The 18,629-nt window shown below is 37.6% G+C and overlaps 1 protein-coding gene across 7 annotated transcripts in view; it reads left to right on the top strand.

Annotated features, from left to right (window-relative positions):
- Positions 1–18,629, top strand: part of LOC140845003 (general transcription factor 3C polypeptide 3) — an 81,308-nt gene that overhangs the window by 23,387 nt on the left and 39,292 nt on the right. For 2 of the 7 annotated variants that reach the window (XM_073218424.1, XM_073218425.1), the window contains exons 16-18: positions 9,953–10,077; positions 13,083–13,235; positions 14,627–18,449. In XM_073218424.1, coding sequence (XP_073074525.1) covers positions 9,953–10,077; positions 13,083–13,235; positions 14,627–14,749 — 401 coding nt within the window. In that variant the 3' untranslated portion in view covers positions 14,750–18,449. Of the gene's footprint in view, positions 1–9,952; positions 10,078–12,361; positions 13,236–14,626; positions 18,450–18,629 lie in introns of those variants that run through there. The other 5 variants (XM_073218427.1, XM_073218426.1, XM_073218429.1 and 2 more) reach the window with 5 other exon arrangements.

Here is an 18,629-nt window from a genome sequence, read left to right as displayed (position 1 = left end):
AAACTCAGGCAAAATTAATCACATAAAAGAATTTTCTGTAATAAGGAATCAGAAGCAAATAAATAGAAAAATACCTAACCAAATGTTTAAACTTATAATGAAGCACGTTTCTCCTGCCTAAAAGCTAGTTGACTTATGAATAAACTGGGATTTTGGCTACTGAATACTTTAATGTTTCTGTATGGCTGGTGTTTTTGTAATTGTTGAGCCAGTAACCTTGAGTATCCAATGTGGAAACTTGCCTCCACTGTGTGTACTTTCTGGAGTTGCTGATTTAATAAGAAAATATAGAATAGAGATTTATTTTATTTTCCTACGTTTAGAAACTCTTACAGAAGGTAAAAATAGAAAGTCCAAATGGCAGTCTAGCATCTGTGCTGCTAAAGATATTCTGTGGTGCTGTTCTTCTGGCATTAGGAGCTGGAAGAAATACAAGTTTTTATCTGTGTGTGATAAATTGTGGATTATTCCTTGAAAAGAAAAATTTGCTTAAAATTCCCTTCATATGGTGAGGCTTTTAACATGAGACAGTTGTGTAGAATAGCATACATGGAATTCTACCCACGAAGCCATAGAATACAGGGAATTCACAGAACCCCAAGTTCTTAATTTGTTATTGGATACATTTATCTTTTTTTTTTTTTTTTTTTTTTTTTTTTTAATTTATTTATTTATTTTTTTTTTTGAGAGGGCATCTCTCATATTTATTGATCAAATGGTTGTTAACAACAATAAAATTCAGTATAGGGGGGTCAATGCTCAATGTACAATCATTAATCCATCTCAAGCCTAATTCTCGTCAGTCTCCAATCTTCTGAAGCATAACGAACAAGTTCTTACATGGTGAACGAATTCTTACAGAGTGAATAAATTCTTACATGGTGAACAGTACAAGGGCAGTCATCACAGAAACTTTCGGTTTTGATCATGCAATATGACCTATAAACCATCAGGTCAAATATGAATATTCATTTGATTTTTGTACTTGATTTATATGTTGATCCCACATTTCTCCTATTATTATTATTATTTTTATTTTTAATAAAATGCTGAAGTGGTAGGTAGATGCAAGATAAAGGTAGAAAACATAGTTTAGTGCTGTAAGAAGGCAAATGTAGATGATCAGATGATCAGGTGTGTGCCTATGGACTAAGTATTAATCCAGGCTAGACAAGGGCAGCAAGACATCCACGGATGCAGAAGATTTCTCTCAAAGCAGGGGGGATGAGGTTCTGAGCCTCACCTCTGTTGACCCCCAAATTCTCACCTGATGGCCCCCCTGCGACTGTGCCTGTCTTAGGTTGTTCCTCCCTTGAGGAATCTTACCCGTCTCTGGCTAACCAGTCATCTTCCGGGGCCATACAGGGAAATGTAAAGTTGGTAAGTGAGAGAGAAGCCATATTGTTTGCAAAGGTTAGCTTTTTACTTCTTTGCAGATTTATGCCCTGTGGCTTCTATGCCCAGCACTTGTCTCGAGGTATATTTACCACCTGGAGGAATTATGATACTCGGTAAATTCGATATGAGGCACGAATTCTATTTAAAGTTTGTAATTAGGAAGGAAGAAGAAAAGCTATAGATGTAGCATATGAAGGAAACTTGGGAGGATTGATTATTTCTTTGACATATCTTCTTGTATAGTACCTTAAGTATGTATAGGTTTTAAACTACTAACTAATTTGCACACACATATTGACATAATAGGAATACGGTGACATAAACAAAGCAAATCTATAATTACCATCCATCTCCAGTGAAGCCAAGAAAACCATTTAGGCACCCTAGGCATTTGTGAAAATTTATCTATGATATGATGGATATTTTCCAACTGTACTTGAACCATCAGACAAATTAAAGCAGCCCATTTCTGGGATCTGTTCACATCCCATATGTTCTTTTAACCATAGATAGTCTATAGTCATGAGATTTTGGGGTGCTACAACTTGCACCCCTCCCAACTCCTGGTTGAGTTCCAACAGTACAGATCCAGTCAAATTCGTTGTCTCACTGTATGCACATGCCAGCCTAGACATCTCCCTCCTCCTTCTTATGGCAAGTCCAGGAGACGGTGGGCTGGATGCAGCCACAACCGCAGCATCGTCCAGATCCCTGTGGAGGCTTTTTGATGATCATCCCCCGGCACGAGTCCTCCAGAGAGTGCTGATGCCGGAAGCTCCTCCTCATATCGTATCTTAGTTCATTTTCTGGGTATCCAAGCTAGGCCTTGATCTTCTGCCTAGAAACAAACAGACCCTTTGCCCACACTTTGACATGCCCTCTATACCACTGTGCAGAACTCATTGGAGGTCAGCACACAGTAACTGCTTTTTTTTTTTTTTTTTTTTTTAATTAAGAGAAAGGAATATTATCAGAAAAGAGTACCTCCATAGCTGATCATCTGACACCCTTTAAGTGATCAACATTAAGGATATTTAAAGCATGCGTTGATCTTTGATTTACCAATAGTTTTATCCTGTTAAGGAGTAATCCCCCTTTTCTTTCTTTCTTTCTTTCTTTTTTTTTTTTTTAAATTTTTAATCTACACTTACCTGAAGAATACTATGTTTACTATGCTCTCCCCTATATCAGGTCCCCCCTAACAACCACATTACGGTTACTGTCCATCAGCTTAGCAAAATGTTGTAGAGTCACTACTTGTCCTCTCTGTGTTGTGCAGCCCACCCTCCCCTTTCTCCCTCCCCCCCATGCATGCTAATCTTAATACCCCCCTTCTTCTTCCCCCCCCTTATCCCTCCCTGCCCACCCATCCTCCCCAGTTCCTTTCCCTTTGGTACCTGTTAGTCCATTTTTGGGTTCTGTAATTCTGCTGCTGTTTTGTTCCTTCAGTTTTTCCTTTGTTCCTATACTCCTCAGATGAGTGAAATCATTTGGTATTTCTCTTTCTCCGCTTGGCTTATTTCACTGAGCATAATACTCTCCAGCTCCATCCATGTTGCTGCAAATGGTTGGATTTTTCCACTTTTTATGGCTGAGTAGTATTCCATTGTGTATATGTACCACATCTTTTTTATCCATTCATCTACAGATGGACATTTAGGTTGCTTCCAATTCTTGGCTATTGTAAATAGTGCTGCGATAAACATAGGAGTGCATCTGTCTTTCTCAAACTTGATTGCTGCGTTCTTAGGGTAAATTCCTAGGAGTGGAATTCCTGGGTCAAATGGTAGGTCTGTTTTGAGCATTTTGATGCTCCTCCATACTGCTTTCCACAATGGTTGAACTAATTTACATTCCCACCAGCAGTGTAGGAGGGTTCCCCTTTCTCCACAGCCTCGCCAACATTTGTTGTTGTTTGTCTTTTGGATGGCAGCTATCCTTACTGGTGTGAGGTGATACCTCATTGTAGTTTTAATTTGCATTTCTCTGATAATTAGCGATGTGGAGCATCTTTTCATGTGTCTCTTGGCCATCTGTATTTCTTTTTTGGAGAACTGTCTGTTCAGTTCCTCTGCCCATTTTTTAATTGGGTTATTTGTTTTTTGTTTGTTGAGGCGTGTGAGCTCTTTATATATTCTGGACGTCAAGCCTTTATCGGATCTGTCATTTTCAAATATATTCTCCCATACTGTAGGGTTCCTTTTTGTTCTATTGATGGTGTCTTTCGCTGTACAGAAGCTTTTCAGCTTAATGTAGTCCCACTTGCTCATTTTTGCTGTTGTTTTCCTTGCCCGGGGAGATATGTTCAAGAAGAGATCACTCATGTTTATGTCTAAGAGGTTTTTGCCTATGTTTTTTTCCAAGAGTTTAATGGTTTCGTGACTTACATTCAGGTCTTTGATCCATTTTGAGTTTACCTTTGTATATGGGGTTAGACAATGGTCCAGTTTCATTCTCCTACATGTAGCTGTCCAGTTTTGCCAGCACCATCTGTTGAAGAGACTGTCATTTTGCCATTGTATGTCCATGGCTCCTTTATCAAATATTAATTGACCATATATGTTTGGGTTAATTTCTGGGGTCTCTAATCTGTTCCACTGGTCTGTGGCTCTGTTCTTGTGCCAGTACCAAATTGTCTTGATTACTATGGCTTTGTAGTAGAGCTTGAAGTTGGGGAGTGAGATCCCCCCTACTTTATTCTTCTTTTTCAGGATTGCTTTGGCTATTCGGGGTCTTTGGTGTTTCCATATGAATTTTTGAATTATTTGTTCCAATTCATTGAAGAATGTTGCTGGTAATTTGAGAGGGATTGCATCAAATTTGTATATTGCTTTCGGCAGGATGGCCATTTTGACGATATTAATTCTTCCTAGCCATGAGCATGGGATGAGTTTCCATTTATTAGTGTCCCCTTTAATTTCTCTTAAGAGTGACTTGTAGTTTTCAGAGTATAAGTCTTTCACTTCCTTGGTTAGGTTTATTCCTAGGTATTTTATTCTTTTTGATGCAATGGTGAATGGAATTGTTTTCCTGATTTCTCTTTCTATTGATTCGTTGTTAGTGTATAGGAAAGCTACAGATTTCTGTGTGTTGATTTTGTATCCTGCAACTTTGCTGTATTCCGATATCAGTTCTAGTAGTTTTGGAGTGGAGTCTTTAGGGTTTTTTATGTACAGTATCATATCATCTGCAAATAGTGACAGTTTAACTTCTTCTTTACCAATCTGGATTCCTTGTATTTCTTTGTTTTGTCTGATTGCCATGGCTAGGACCTCCAGTACTATGTTAAATAACAGTGGGGAGAGTGGGCATCCCTGTCTGGTTCCCGATCTCAGTGGAAATGCTTTCAGCTTCTCGCTGTTCAGTATAATGCTGGCTGTGGGTTTATCATATATGGCCTTTATTATGTTGAGGTACTTGCCCTCTATTCCCATTTTGCTGAGAGTTTTTATCATGAATGGATGTTGAATTTTGTCAAATGCTTTTTCAGCATCTATGGAGATGATCATGTGGTTTTTGTCTTTCTTTTTGTTGATGTGGTGGATGATGTTGATGGATTTTCGAATGTTGTACCATCCTTGCATCCCTGGGATGAACCCCACTTGGTCATGGTGTATGATCCTTTTGATATACTGTTGAATTCTGTTTGCTAATATTTTATTGAGTATTTTTGCATCTACGTTCATCAGGGATATTGGTCTGTAATTTTCTTTTTTGGTGGGGTCTTTGCCTGGTTTTGGTATTAGGGTGATGTTGGCTTCATAGAATGAGTTTGGGAGTATTCCCTCTTCTTCTATTTTGTGGAACACTTTAAGGAGAATGGGTATTATGTCTTCTCTGTGTGTCTGATAAAATTCCGAGGTAAATCCGTCCGGCCCCGGGGTTTTGTTCTTGGGTAGTTTTTTGATTACTGTTTCAATTTCTTTGCTTGTAATTGGTTTGTTTAACTTTTGTGTTTCTTCCTTGGTCAGTCTTGGGAGGTTGTATTTTTCTAGGAAGTTGTCCATTTCTTCTAGGTTTTCCAGCTTGTTGGCATATAGGTTTTCATAGTAGTCTTTAATAATTCTTTGTATTTCTGTGGAGTCTGTCGTGATTTTTCCATTCTCATTTCTGATTATGTTGATTTGTGTTGACTCTCTTTTTCTCTTAATAAGTTGGGCTAGAGGCTTATCTATTTTGTTTATTTTCTCAAAGAACCAGCTCTTGGTTTCGTTGATTTTTGCTATTGTTTTATTCTTCTCAATTTTGTTTATTTCTTCTCTGATCTTTATTATGTCCCTCCTTCTGCTGACTTTAGGCCTCATTTGTTCTTCTTTTTCCAGTTTTAATAATTGTGATGTTAGACTATTCATTTGGGATTGTTCTTCCTTCTTCAAGTGTGCCTGGATTGCTATATACTTTCCTCTTAAGACTGCTTTCGCTGCATCCCACAGAAGTTGGGGCTTAGTGTTGTTGTTGTCATTTGTTTCTATATATTCCTTGATCTCTATTTTGATTTGTTCATTGATCCATTGATTATTTAGTAGCATGTTGTTAAGCCTCCATGTGTTTGTGAGCCTTTTTGTTTTCTTTGTAGAATTTATTTCTACTTTCATACCTTTGTGGTCTGAAAAATTGGTTGGTAGAATTTCAATATTGTGGAATTTACTGAGGCTCTTTTTGTGAGCTAGTATGTGGTCTATTCTGGAGAATGTTCCATGTGCACTTGAGAAGAATGTATATCCTGTTGCTTTTGGATGTAAAGTTCTATAGATGTCTATTAGGTCCATCTGTTCTAGTGTGTTGTTCAGTGCCTGTGTGTCTTTACTTATTTTCTGCCCGGTGGATCTATCCTTTGGGGTGAGTGGTGTGTTGAAGTCTCCTACAATGAATGCATTGCAGTCTATTTCCCTCTTTAGTTCTGTTAGTATTTGCTTCACATATGCTGGTGCTCCTGTATTGGGTGCATATATATTTAGAATGGTTATATCCTCTTGTTGGACTAAGCCCTTTATCATTATGTAGTGGCCTTCTTTATCTCTTGTTACTTTCTTTGTTTTGAAGTCTATTTTGTCTGATATTAGTACTGCAACCCCTGCTTTCTTCTCACTGTTGTTTGCCTGAAATATGTTTTTCCATCCCTTGACTTTTAGTCTATGCTTATCTTTGGGTTTAAGGTGAGTTTCTTGTAAGCAGCATATAGATGGGTCTTGCTTTTTTATCCATTCTATTACTCTATGTCTTTTGATTGGTGCATTAAGTCCATTTACATTTAGGGTGACTATTGAAAGATATGTACTTATTGCCATTGCAGGCTTTAGATTCGTGGTTACCAAAGGTTCAAGGTTAGCTTCTTTAGTATCTTACTGCCTAACTTAGCTCGCTTATTGAGCTGTTATATACACTGTCTGGAGAGTCTTTTCTTCTCTCCCTTCTTATTCCTCCTCCTCCCTTCTTCATATGTTGTGTGTTTTGTTCTGTGCTCTTTTTAGGGGTGCTCCCATCTAGAGCAGTCCCTGTAGGATGCCCTGTAGAGGTGGTTTGTGGGAAGCAAATTCCCTCAGCTTTTGCTTGTCTGGGAATTGTTTGATCCCACCATCATATTTAAATGATAGTCGTGCTGGATACAGTATCCTTGGTTCAAGGCCCTTCTGTTTCATTGCATTAAGTATATCATGCCATTCTCTTCTGGCCTGTAGGGTTTCTGTTGAGAAGTCTGATGTTAGCCTGATTGGTTTTCCTTTATAGGTGACCTTTTTCTCTCTAGCTGCCTTTAAAACTCTTTCCTTGTCCTTGATCCTTGCCATTTTAATTATTATGTGTCTTGGTGTTGTCCTCCTTGGATCCTTTCTGTTGGGGGTTCTGTATAATTCCATGGTCTGTTCGATTATTTCCTCCCCCAGTTTGGGGAAGTTTTCAGCAATTATTTCTTCAAAGACACTTTCTATCCCTTTTCCTCTTTCTTCCTCTTCTGGTATCCCTATAATACGAATGTTTTTCCTTTTGTATTGGTCACATATTTCTCTTAGTGTTGTTTCATTCCTGGAGATCCTTTTATCTCTCTCTATGTCAGCTTCTATACGTTCCTGTTCTCTGGCTTCTATTCCTTCAATGGCCTCTTGCATCTTATCCATTCTGCTTATAAATCCTTCCAGGGATTGTTTCACTTCTGTGATCTCTTTCCTGACATCTGTGATCTCCTTCCGGACTTCATCCCACTGCTCTTGCATTTTTCTCTGCATCTCATCCCACTGCTCTTGCATTTTTCTCTGCATCTCATCCCATTGCTCTTGCATTTTTTTCTGCATCTCTGTCAGCATGTTCATGATTTTTATTTTGAATTCTTTTTCAGGAGGACTAGTTAGGTCTGTCTCCTTCTCAGGTGTTGTCTCTGTGATCTTTGTCTGCCTGTAGTTTTGCCTTTTCATGGTGATAGAGATAGTCTGCAGAGCTGGTACAAGTGACCGCTGGAAGAGCTTCCCTTCTTGTTGGTTTGTAGCCTTTTCCTGGGAGAATAGCGACCTCTAGTGGCTTGTGCTGGGCAGCTGTGCGCAGACAGGGCTTCTGCTTCCTGCCCAGTTGCTTTGGGGTTTATCTCCACTGTTGCTGTGGGCTTGGCCTGGCTGGGGCTGTTCCTCCAAAATGGTGGAGCCCCGTTAGAGGGGGAGCAGCCAGGAGACTATTTATCTCCGTAAGGGGCCTCTGTGCTCCCTGCTGCCCAGGGGGTTAGAGTGCCCAGAGATCCCCAGATTCCCTGCTTCTGGTCTAAGTGACCTGTCCTGCCCCTTTAAGATTTCCAAAAAGCACTCTCCAAACCAAAACAACAACAGCAACAATGAGAGAGGGAACAGAAAGGAAAAAAAAAAGAAAAAACACGCGATTTTTTTTTTTTTTTTTTTCCTCAGGTGCCGGTCCCAGGCACCCGCTCACTGGTCCTGCTGCCCTGTCTCCCTAGCACCAGGGTCCCTGTCCTTTCAAGGCTTCCAAAAAGCACCCACCCACCGGTCCCGCAGGGAAGGAACGCTCAATATTCTTGGTCCTCAGGCACTGGTCCCACACACCCGCTCACCAGTCCTGCCGCCCTGCCTCCCTAGCACCGGGGTCCCTGTCCCTTCAAGGCTTCCAAAAAGCACTTGGCAAAATGAGAGAAAAAAAAAGGGGAAAAACGCGCGATTTCTTCCGTCTTCAGGTGCTGGTCTCAGGCACCCACCCACCGGTCCCACAGGGAAAAATGCGGGATATTCTTTGTCCTCAGGTGCCGGTCCCAGGCACCCGCTCACCAGTCCCGCCGCCCTGCCTCCCTAGCACCGGGGTCCCTGTCCCTTTTAGGCTTCCAAAAAGCACTCGCAGAAAAGAGAAAAAAAAAAGGGGAAAGACGCGCGATTTCCTCTGTTCTCAAGTGCCGGTCTCAGGCACCCGCCCACCGGTCCCGCAGGGAAAAACGGGGGATATTCTTTGTCCTCAGGCGCCGGTCCCAGCCACCCGATCACCAGTCCCGCCACCGTGCCTCCCTAGCACTGGGGTCCACGTCCCTTCAAGGCTTCCAAAAAGCGCTTGCCAAAAAGAGAAAAAAAAAAAAAAAAGGGGAAAAACGCGCGACCTCCTCCGTCCTCAGGCACTGGTCTCAGGCACCCGCCCCCAGGTCTCGCAGGGAGAAACGCGGGATATTCTTTGTCCTCCGGCGCCGTTCCCAGGCACCTCCTCACCGGTCCCGCCACCCTGCCTCCCCAGCAACGGGGGCCCGTCCCTCTAAGGCTTCCAAAAAGCGCTCGCCAAAAAAAAAAAAAAAAAAAAAACTGCTCCGGTTTCTCTCCACCCGCCGGGAGCCGGGGGGAGGGGCGCTCGGGTCCCGCCGGGCTGGGGCTTGTATCTTACCCCCTTCACAAGGCGCTGGGTTCTTGCAGGTGTGGATGTGGTCTGGATGTTGTCCTGTGTCCTGTGGTCTCTATTTTAGGAAGATTTTTCTTTGTTATATTTTCATAGCTCTATGTGTTTTTGGGAGGAGATTTCCACTGCTCTACTCACGCCGCCATCTTGGCTCCCTATCACATTTATCTTTTTTCAGGAAAAACAAAGTAGTTGCTACATTGAGGAAAACAAATCCCAATCTATAAAACCAAACCTGAACTATTAAAATCTTTTTCTCACCTCCAGGACCTATCACATTTGAATTTATAAGACAAATTAAGTAATTTTACAAAAGAATTCACCAAAAGAAACCTTCCCTTACTGATTTTCAACTAGATTTATGATTGCAGTTCATAAATTTTTTATTTTTTAAGTATTACACTACGTGGAAATGTCTAGCTGTGCCTAAAAAAGCGTTGATTTTAGTTTCTCTTGATCTTCATGGTCAGGATACATTTATGAGTAAATCCTTCTAATTTGTTACATGTTATACGTTATTTTAAAATTCAAAGTAATGTGCCTTTGGTTGATATTTTAGAATGTACACCTTGCAGATGTTAAAAACAGTAATCTTTGTCTAGCCTTAAAATATATTTGAATACGTGTTTGAAGAAATAAAGAACTATGTTCTTGTCATTAACAGCTGACATCATTTTTCATTTTTCAGGACAGTATGTGCAAGCCTTTCGCACCCATCCCCACGAACCTCTCTATAGCCTCTGTATAGGCCTAACCTTTATTCACATGGCATCTCAGAAGTATGTATTAAGAAGACATGCTCTAATTGTGCAGGTAATTAGTTTGGATTTCTCATTACTTAATTTTATATTTTCAAAAAATGAATATTCTTTGTGCTTTTATTACTCTGCTTCAAAAGGAATACTTACTTAGTACATGTGTTGGGATTCCCCATACCTATCCCTGTGTTCAGCGGTCATGGACTCAACATCTAGTGGTACTCCTGTCTAAGACTTAGACATAGACATATAGAAGGATGCACTGCCAGATCATATGGGGAGAAGACACAGGCAGAATCTGGAGAAATTCAGTGAGGCTTCCTCATACTCTGGAGCCCCTAAGACATCCAGCCTGATAGGTCCTGAAAATTGATTTAAATTATTTAAAAAATATATAGTAATATGTATCTACAATAATGTGTGAATATGTGACTATGTGCCTGTTTCCTTACCTCATCACTAACACATTGCTCTTTTAAAGTTTTCTTGATTCTTATAGAAATTTGAAAATTAGCTTTTTTGTTTTCTTATTTACCTTTGTATAGCTGGTTTCCTCTCCATTAAGAGTATAAACTGAGAGACCAGAGATCAGACACCTTGTCTGCCTTGTTCACTACTGTATCTTCAACACTTTTGTTTTTGGGATTTCAGTTTTTATGTTCATATGTTTGATGCATGTATAGATAGGTTTTTTTTTTTAAGTAGTTTGGAATGAAGTAGGAGATTTAGTAAAGGATTTTTTTTGTTTGCTTTTTAATGTAACATGGTTAAAAGAAAGCCTAAATTTAAATGCCCATTATAGTTAAAACTGGGTATTTGAGTTCATTATAATATTCTCTTTTGTGTATTCAAATATTTCCAACATAAAAAGTAAAAAACAATTTTCCTTTACTTGGGTATTTATTTATAATATTTGTCCACCTCTTCCTCTAAGCTTTTTAATGGGTCCTTTTGCTATATACAGTTTATAGGTTTATTTTTAAATTAAGCTACGTATTGAGTACCCACTGTGCCAGGACCTGGGGATATAGCAGTGAGTGAGTACACAGACAGAACTACTTACCCTTGTGAAGCTTATATTCTGATAAATATTAATAGGACGTTTTTATGGCTTAACTCCTATTAATTAGTTAAAATATGTAGTTTTTTCAGCCTGATAGGACAAAAATTTATTGTACTTCAAAGTAATTTGAAAGCTGGATTTCAAATTACTTTTATGGTTAAAGAGCAGTTTTTAAATGGTTGGGGCAGAGATGAAACCCTAAGTGATGGGTAGATGGAAATTTGCTGTACCAATCTTTCTACTTTTGTGGATGTTAAACATTTTCCATTAAAAAAACTTCTGAAAAGCAAGTTTTGTTGTAAATATCATGATTCTTAAATTGTTTTAATTGTTCATCAGTTTATTCATGCTACAGGACTATAATTAGTGTTCCTTCTCTTTACTTTTAGAAAAAAGTAATTCCATAAGTTTTACTGTCTTTCCTACCTTTATGTCATATTGTAAGAGTAAAAGCTTAATTTTTAGAAAAAAGTAATTCCATAAGTTTTACTGTCTTTCCTACCTTTATGTCATATTGTAAGAGTAAAAGCTTTCATGTTGTCTTCTATCTCTATTTAACATTTATAAAAAGTGTACTCAGGCCCATCAGTGATTAATGTGATAAAAAATGTTTGAAATTTAACATAGTTACATAGTGCATAGTAAAAAGCACCCTTTTCTTATCCATTAAAATTTTGTTTTTTGTGGTCATATTTTTATAGTTTGTCTATTTGATGATTCACATTACCTAAAATGTAAAGTAAAAAGTAAAGTGGCTGCCCATAGTACCTAGCTTTTTAATCACTAAATAGTTGAATAGTCTTTCAGTTGTCAAGGAGATTACCCTCCTAAATTTGTTAAAAACTTCTTAAAATGCAGCCGGCAGCTCCTACAAGTTCTTTTGGGTTGCAACAGTTCAACTAGGATTACTCTTCCCTCTTTCTGAGAATTTGATTTGTAGATTTGTCATTTTTAAGTATGATGATTTCATATTTCTCTCAGGTTAATAGTTTATCTGCTTTATTTAATAGAACCATGGTTTTCAGTGGAATAGCATATTCACATATACACAAATGGGTTCTTTTATTATGCAGAAAGTATGATTTATTGAACATAATTATTTTATCCATAAATGTATTAATTCTAAAGAATTCATTAATTTTTATTTATTTATGAGGGAAAATTTATGACCATTATACATAGATCATGCAGGGAATAATTGCAGTTTATATTCTATACTCAAAAATTAGCTGGTTTACTCTCAATTCTCAGATAATATATTTACTTAATTACATAGGACACTTGCACCTTTGCAGTCTGTAACTTTCTGTGGATGATAAAAACTGAAGCTGCATTAAAGGGGAACGTGAATACAGAAGGAGTTAAGAAGCAGGCTTTTTGGATGCTGTGACACAGGGAGCAGCGTTGTTACAGCTGTGCTCTATACTAATCCATAAAGGAGTCAGAAGCTTTCAGGGGAAAAAAATCAAGTGTTTTGGACTACGACATTATTAAGGTCCTTAGAGGTAAATTATAAAATAAATTATAAAAGATACTATTCACCCAGAAAGATTAGGTATTATTCAAGTGTGTTTGCTCCTGAGAATAAACCTTTCTAAATTAACCTTATAAGGGCTTGAACTTTATACTTTGGTCAAGCTTTTAGACACCAAAACATTTACTGGCCTCTAATGCCACAAAAGCCAGCTTGAAACCATAAAAAACCAATCCTGAGGCTTATACATTATGGATCTTTGACAGCTACTTGTAACATTTGGCCTTCATTTCCGTGAATATTTTTGTCCTTAGCTTTAAAAACATCTTACCTTACACTTTCAGAAGAGCTCTTGACTACACTGTGATTTGACACTGTAATCCTGACCTGTGTTCTTTAGGGTGGGATTGTGTCTCTTTTTCTAATAGTTGTGTCCTGCACAGAGTGCATCTCGCACATACTGTGGTCCAATACATACTTGTCAAATGAGTGAAATACTGAATTAGCTTTTTCTTTTTGGTAGGGCTTTTCCTTTCTTAATCGTTACCTCAGTCTGCGTGGGCCTTGTCAGGAATCATTCTACAATTTGGGCCGTGGCCTTCACCAACTAGGGCTGATCCATCTTGCAGTCCACTATTATCAGAAAGCCCTGGAGCTACCTCCACTTGCGGCAGAGGTATGGTATGATTTACTTTAAAAACCAAGGAGTCACTGCATTCCATCAATAGATAAGTGCAGTTAGCTCAGTGTTGTGGTCCAATGTAATAAATTACATAATAAAATAGATTTTTCCTTTATTGAATGCATTTATGTTCAGCAACAAGTAGATCTTTGACATCTTGGCCTTGTGACCTAGTCAGCAACCATGTGGACATATATGACTTGTGGTTAGTAATGTTTCGGCTTTCCCAAGATAGACCCGGTGGTTCTGCAGGTTTCAGCTGGTAGACACGGGGCCTCTATTACTCATAAATGAGTAAGAGAGTCATTGCTCATTTCCAAGCCAAAACTAGCTAACATATTTCTCTGTAAAAATGAAAGACCAATATTAATGTAGTTTTCTTTGTTTTAAGATAAGATAGGGTAAAGTGTTGCCAATACTGTGATAATTTCTGTCTAAAATCTAATTTTTAATTTCTGAAGAAAAGTACTATCTTCACTGTTAATTTCTTTACATTGCACTCATAATCCCCACATTCCCTCACAACTGTTTTCTAATTGCCCTTGTTCAACTTTGGTTAATAAGGAAATGAATACATACTTTTAGTTATGCTGATGAAATATATACACTTCTGTGTTCTTTTCTTCATAAGTAGCTTTATGTATTGCTCCTTAAGCTTCCTAGGTAGCAATTTTTCACTGTTGGCAGATGTTTTCAGGTGACTTCAAAATTTTGTATTGGCCATATTAGAAACATAGATCTAATGTACTCCATTGAGTCCATGCTTTGTTATTTAAGTAGAAATAAAGGTAATAACACCCGTAAGGTAATCAGTATAATCAATTTGCTGTATGCCCACCTAGACCTATCCTTTATATGCCTTTCCGTTATATAGTACAGTATTTTCCCCATCTTGTTGTTCATGTGTATTTGTGTTTTTATTTACTTACAATTAATTTTATTTTACCTTCAGAAGTTTCACATTTCTTATGAAGTCAAATCTATTAATCTTTCCCTTTGTGTTTTCTCCTTTTGCTATTACACTTAGAAGGGCCTTTCCTACCCAAGATTTTATTATTATTTTATTCAACCATATTTTTTTCTTTTAAATGGTTTCATTTTTTTTACTGTTAATCCTTAATTCATCTGAAGTTTATTCTGCTATGGCTTGTGGGTGAGACTTTTTCTTTAATTTATTGGTTAGACATTTTAACATATTTGATGATACAGTTCTATAATGATTAACTGAATGAGCATTATCTGATAATTTAGATCTGAGGTATATACATAGTTTTATACTTTTTTTTTAGTATTGTGGATTTTAATAGTTTTTTGAACACTTACACTTACAAAATTGTTCTGGATGTCAGTTTAAATAGAACTCATTTGTGTATTTTTCCCCCTAGGGTATAGAAGTTGACCAGTTAGACTTACGAAGAGATATTGCCTACAATTTATCTCTCATTTATCAGAGCAGCGGGAATATTGGAATGGCTCAAAAACTTTTGTATACCTATTGCTCTATATAATGCACCTCAACTGAGAAAGGAGTACTAGGTAGCTGCTGTGCATGGACCAATATTTTATGTCGCAGGGCTTATTAACCCTAAAATGGAAATGAAAATTTCAGAATTTCTAATTGTATATTTCATTTTTAATGTGTAATTATGATCTTTTGGTAGATATGTAAAATTATCATTCCTACAAGAATTTGTATATTGTTCTGTCATTTTCCTTTAGCATTTTTTTAGTGAAATTGTCCTCAGAGAGGTGAAATGGATAATATTAGCCTTTAAGGCAGCTTACGTTGAAGACACTTAATTTTTACTGTATGAATAAAAAAATTTATTCATCTGTGCATTTCATACCATGTATTAAACACCTACTATGTACCAGGCACTGTAATAGGTGTTTAGAATACGGTAGTAAGACAGGTGTGGCTTCTAATACAATTTTTTAAGCACAGAACTCGAGCATATATTCTTTTGAAAGGCATGTTTGTTACATTGTCACTGCCGAGAGTTGTCCATCTCTTAGTGCCCTGTGACTTTTGCACGGGCAGGTTTTCAAATACATCGTAAAGGTTGTTTGGTAGAGGAGAAACAAATTGGGACTCTTTCTGATGTCAACAATTATGTAATTCACTTAGTTACTAACAAAATTATTTAAAATGGTTATGTGTTAGGAAGGCCAATAATTGGCTGATCTTTCAGTTTTCACCTGCATGTGTCTCAGCTACATAGATTGAGATCTGAGAGGCTGGGCTTAATTCAAAGCATCCTGCTCTGAGGCAAATTTTAAAAATGCATTATCTGATGGCTTTCTGACCAAAACATGGAAAAATGAGGCCTATGTTCAATAATGTGACCTGGTTTCCATTTCAAGATCACTAGGAATGTAGGAAGACTAGGGAGTTATATATATGGAACAGAGTGTTGCTGATAAAGTAAAAATACAGTTAAAAACCTTGTACTTGTCTCAAATAGTGTATATTCTTGAATCTAAGGTAATAGTACTTTTTAGTTTGATAGCAGGTTTTCAGAGTTTCTTTTCAATGGGAAAATAATTGCTATAAGTGCAAGCATAATGTGAATTGCAAGACCCAGTCCTCTTGTGGGAGGAAAACAAGTGTGAGACTTCAGATTAAAGAGGTACAATGAGGGCTCTTTACAAGTTCTTACTACTGTTTATACTGTACATATAACTTTGTAGTTGAAAAGCAAAATTTATATATACTAAGTAAATGTGTCATGTACTCTGTGTATATGTATATCTATAATTTAAGTACATTTTATTTTTATAATTGAAGTTGATTGTCCACTTGCTTATAAGTGTTTTATTTCATGCCATTTGCAGGTAATGATAAAGCTAACCAGAGAGTGATAAGATGTATTCGTATATTAGAATCCTGTGGAACCGAGTGTTCTGTGTTCAAATATTCTCTCTTGAATTAAATTCACTGGGCTGCCTCCAGTGTCTGCTCAATCTTGGAGGAAACAATACATCTCTCTAGCAAGCATCTAAGAAAAAAAGGTTTATATTCCATGAATTTGTTTAGTATTTAAAATCATAGCTACCATTTGTTGAGTGTTTACTGTACAGTGCCAGATACTTTAAATATATTATCTCTGATTCTCTCAGAGAATCACCTGCAAGATAGGTGGTGGTGTTCTTATCATCCCCATTTTATATATGAGAGATTAAATAGCATGTTCAAGATGATTAGCAAGATCCTTCTTGCTCAGATATCTTCCTTCATAGGAACATACTTGCTCCAGCTCAGAGTAACAGCATCAAATTTGTGCATAAGTTTATTTTAGAAAGAAAAAGGAGACTGGCAGTTATTTTTTCTATCCTCCAGGACTTCAGCCTATTAAAAGCACCTGTGGAAAACATATTTGGGGATGTCTTTTCAAAAGCTGAAATCACTTTCTTATCTACCATACTCACTCCAGCCATGGGATCCTGACAGCCACTTTATACAGTGAGGTTTTTTTCTACTGGTCTTAGTTGATTCAGCAGGGAGTCTGCTCCTGAACCAAACTGGGCCAATCAGGAGTTTCATCTCCCTCTTTCCCTGGGAATTTAAAATTGAAAAAGAGCTTTTTGTGGTGCTGGAACTTGAGAGCTGTAAGAACATTTTTTGCTGTCCCCTTGGGCCAACTAGCAGTTAACCCATTCCTTTGAGAAAGAAAAATAAAGCCTATGCATTAAGAGAAGCAGAGATGAGAGATGGAGAGAGTCCCTGCGGCCCCAAAGATTTCCCAGTTTTCTAGTCCCGTCTTTCTAAATCTGTGCTCTTACTCTTACCCTAAAGCTGGGTTCTTTCTATAAGATATTCCTGATTCTACAATAAATTTCACTATACTAGCTTGACCTTTTTCTGTTATTTGCACTCAAAAAAAGTTCTGAGCCATTATCATTCCACCTTAACTTTCATTTTATTATTCATGCTTTTTAGCTATTTTCACAAGAAGAAATGTGACAGCAGATGATGTCCCAGAATTATAAGTAGTGTCATGAAGTCTAATCCACAATAAAAGGATTTTGAAAACTTCAGAGCAGTAGACTGTGCCTACTGTCTGGTGGTATAAAGTTAACAGTAAGACCGTAAAATTGATACCTGTGCTTCTGATGGCTGTTCACATGTAAGAAGCATAATATCCTGACCAAGGTAAAACATGGAAAAGGAGGAGTTAATGCCCAAGGTAGGTGAGGATATTCTAAGGGGGAGCTATAAATAAGTTCTACCTCATATAAATGAGGGTCTGTAGTCCCCAAACCAGTTGCTGTTTTGTTAAGAAACTGCAAATTATACTTTTTGAGGTATTCTAAAGAAGCAAATGATCAAATGAACTGAAGTTTTTAAGTGGTGAAAAGGTGGGTTCTATAAATCACTTGGGCATGATGTTGATCCTGACATGATTCTAGTCAATTTGTGTGCCTGTAGGAAAAATGATGTTCTTTAGGAGATATCCTTTTCTTTGGAAAGGGACTTGGTGGCCCCGGGGAGTACTATAGTTTCAGTGTGTCTGGATCTCAGCAAAGTATCAGGACGCCTGTTGTGGTAAACTTGTGGACTGAATGGAGAAAAGTGGTTGGTTGATCATCAACTGGTAGATGGACTAAACCCGAAGAACGCCATGTTGTTAGACTGATGCCAACTGGAAAGAAATCACAAATGGTAAACTACCAAATGATATTCTTTAACATCAGCATCTTAACTGAAGATAGTAAGAGGCTGTCAAACTTAAAAGTGAGAAAACTAGAAATTATGTTTAAGAGTCAAGAATGAAAACCAAATGAATTGCAAGTAACAGTTTTGGGGGGAAAATGCTCTTAGGTTCAAGGACACCATTTAAAACATACAGATTGTGAATACCAGTGGCTCACTGAAAATTCTTTGGAGATTATAGCTAACAACAAGCTCAATATGAATTGACGGTTATGTTTTTATTAAATGAAATGTAATATTAGGTAACTAATGAAAACAGTGGAGTTTCCTTCACTCTGATCAGAACCCATGGAGATAAATTCCAGAAAATGACAAATAAGAAAGTGACTGCTCTTAAAAAATACAGAGTCCTTTAAAAAGAAATCAAGATGCTCAGCCTAAAATACAGACGACTTGAATATAGTTTTTTTCAATGGAGGATCTGACAGAGTGATTATTATTAACAATGCCTAGCCCAAAATAAATGACATCTTTTTTTTTCTAATCTAGCTCAAGAGATGTATTCTGATTTTGTCCCTTGTTTATCATCTGAACAATCATTGGCAGTTGGCATTTTCTGCCTAGCATTAACATCTTTTGGGATGGTGTCTAGTTCAAATTTCCTCTTTTTTCTGGAGATAGCTACCAATAAAGACCAAGCCCTGCTAATTGAAGTAGACCCAAGCAGGGCCAGT

The sequence above is a fragment of the Manis javanica genome, chromosome 12, assembly GCF_040802235.1.
Source record: "Manis javanica isolate MJ-LG chromosome 12, MJ_LKY, whole genome shotgun sequence".
Lineage (NCBI taxonomy): Eukaryota > Metazoa > Chordata > Mammalia > Pholidota > Manidae > Manis > Manis javanica.
The sequence above is the reverse complement of the archived record's forward strand: the minus strand, read 5'-3'. Positions and strand labels throughout refer to the sequence as shown.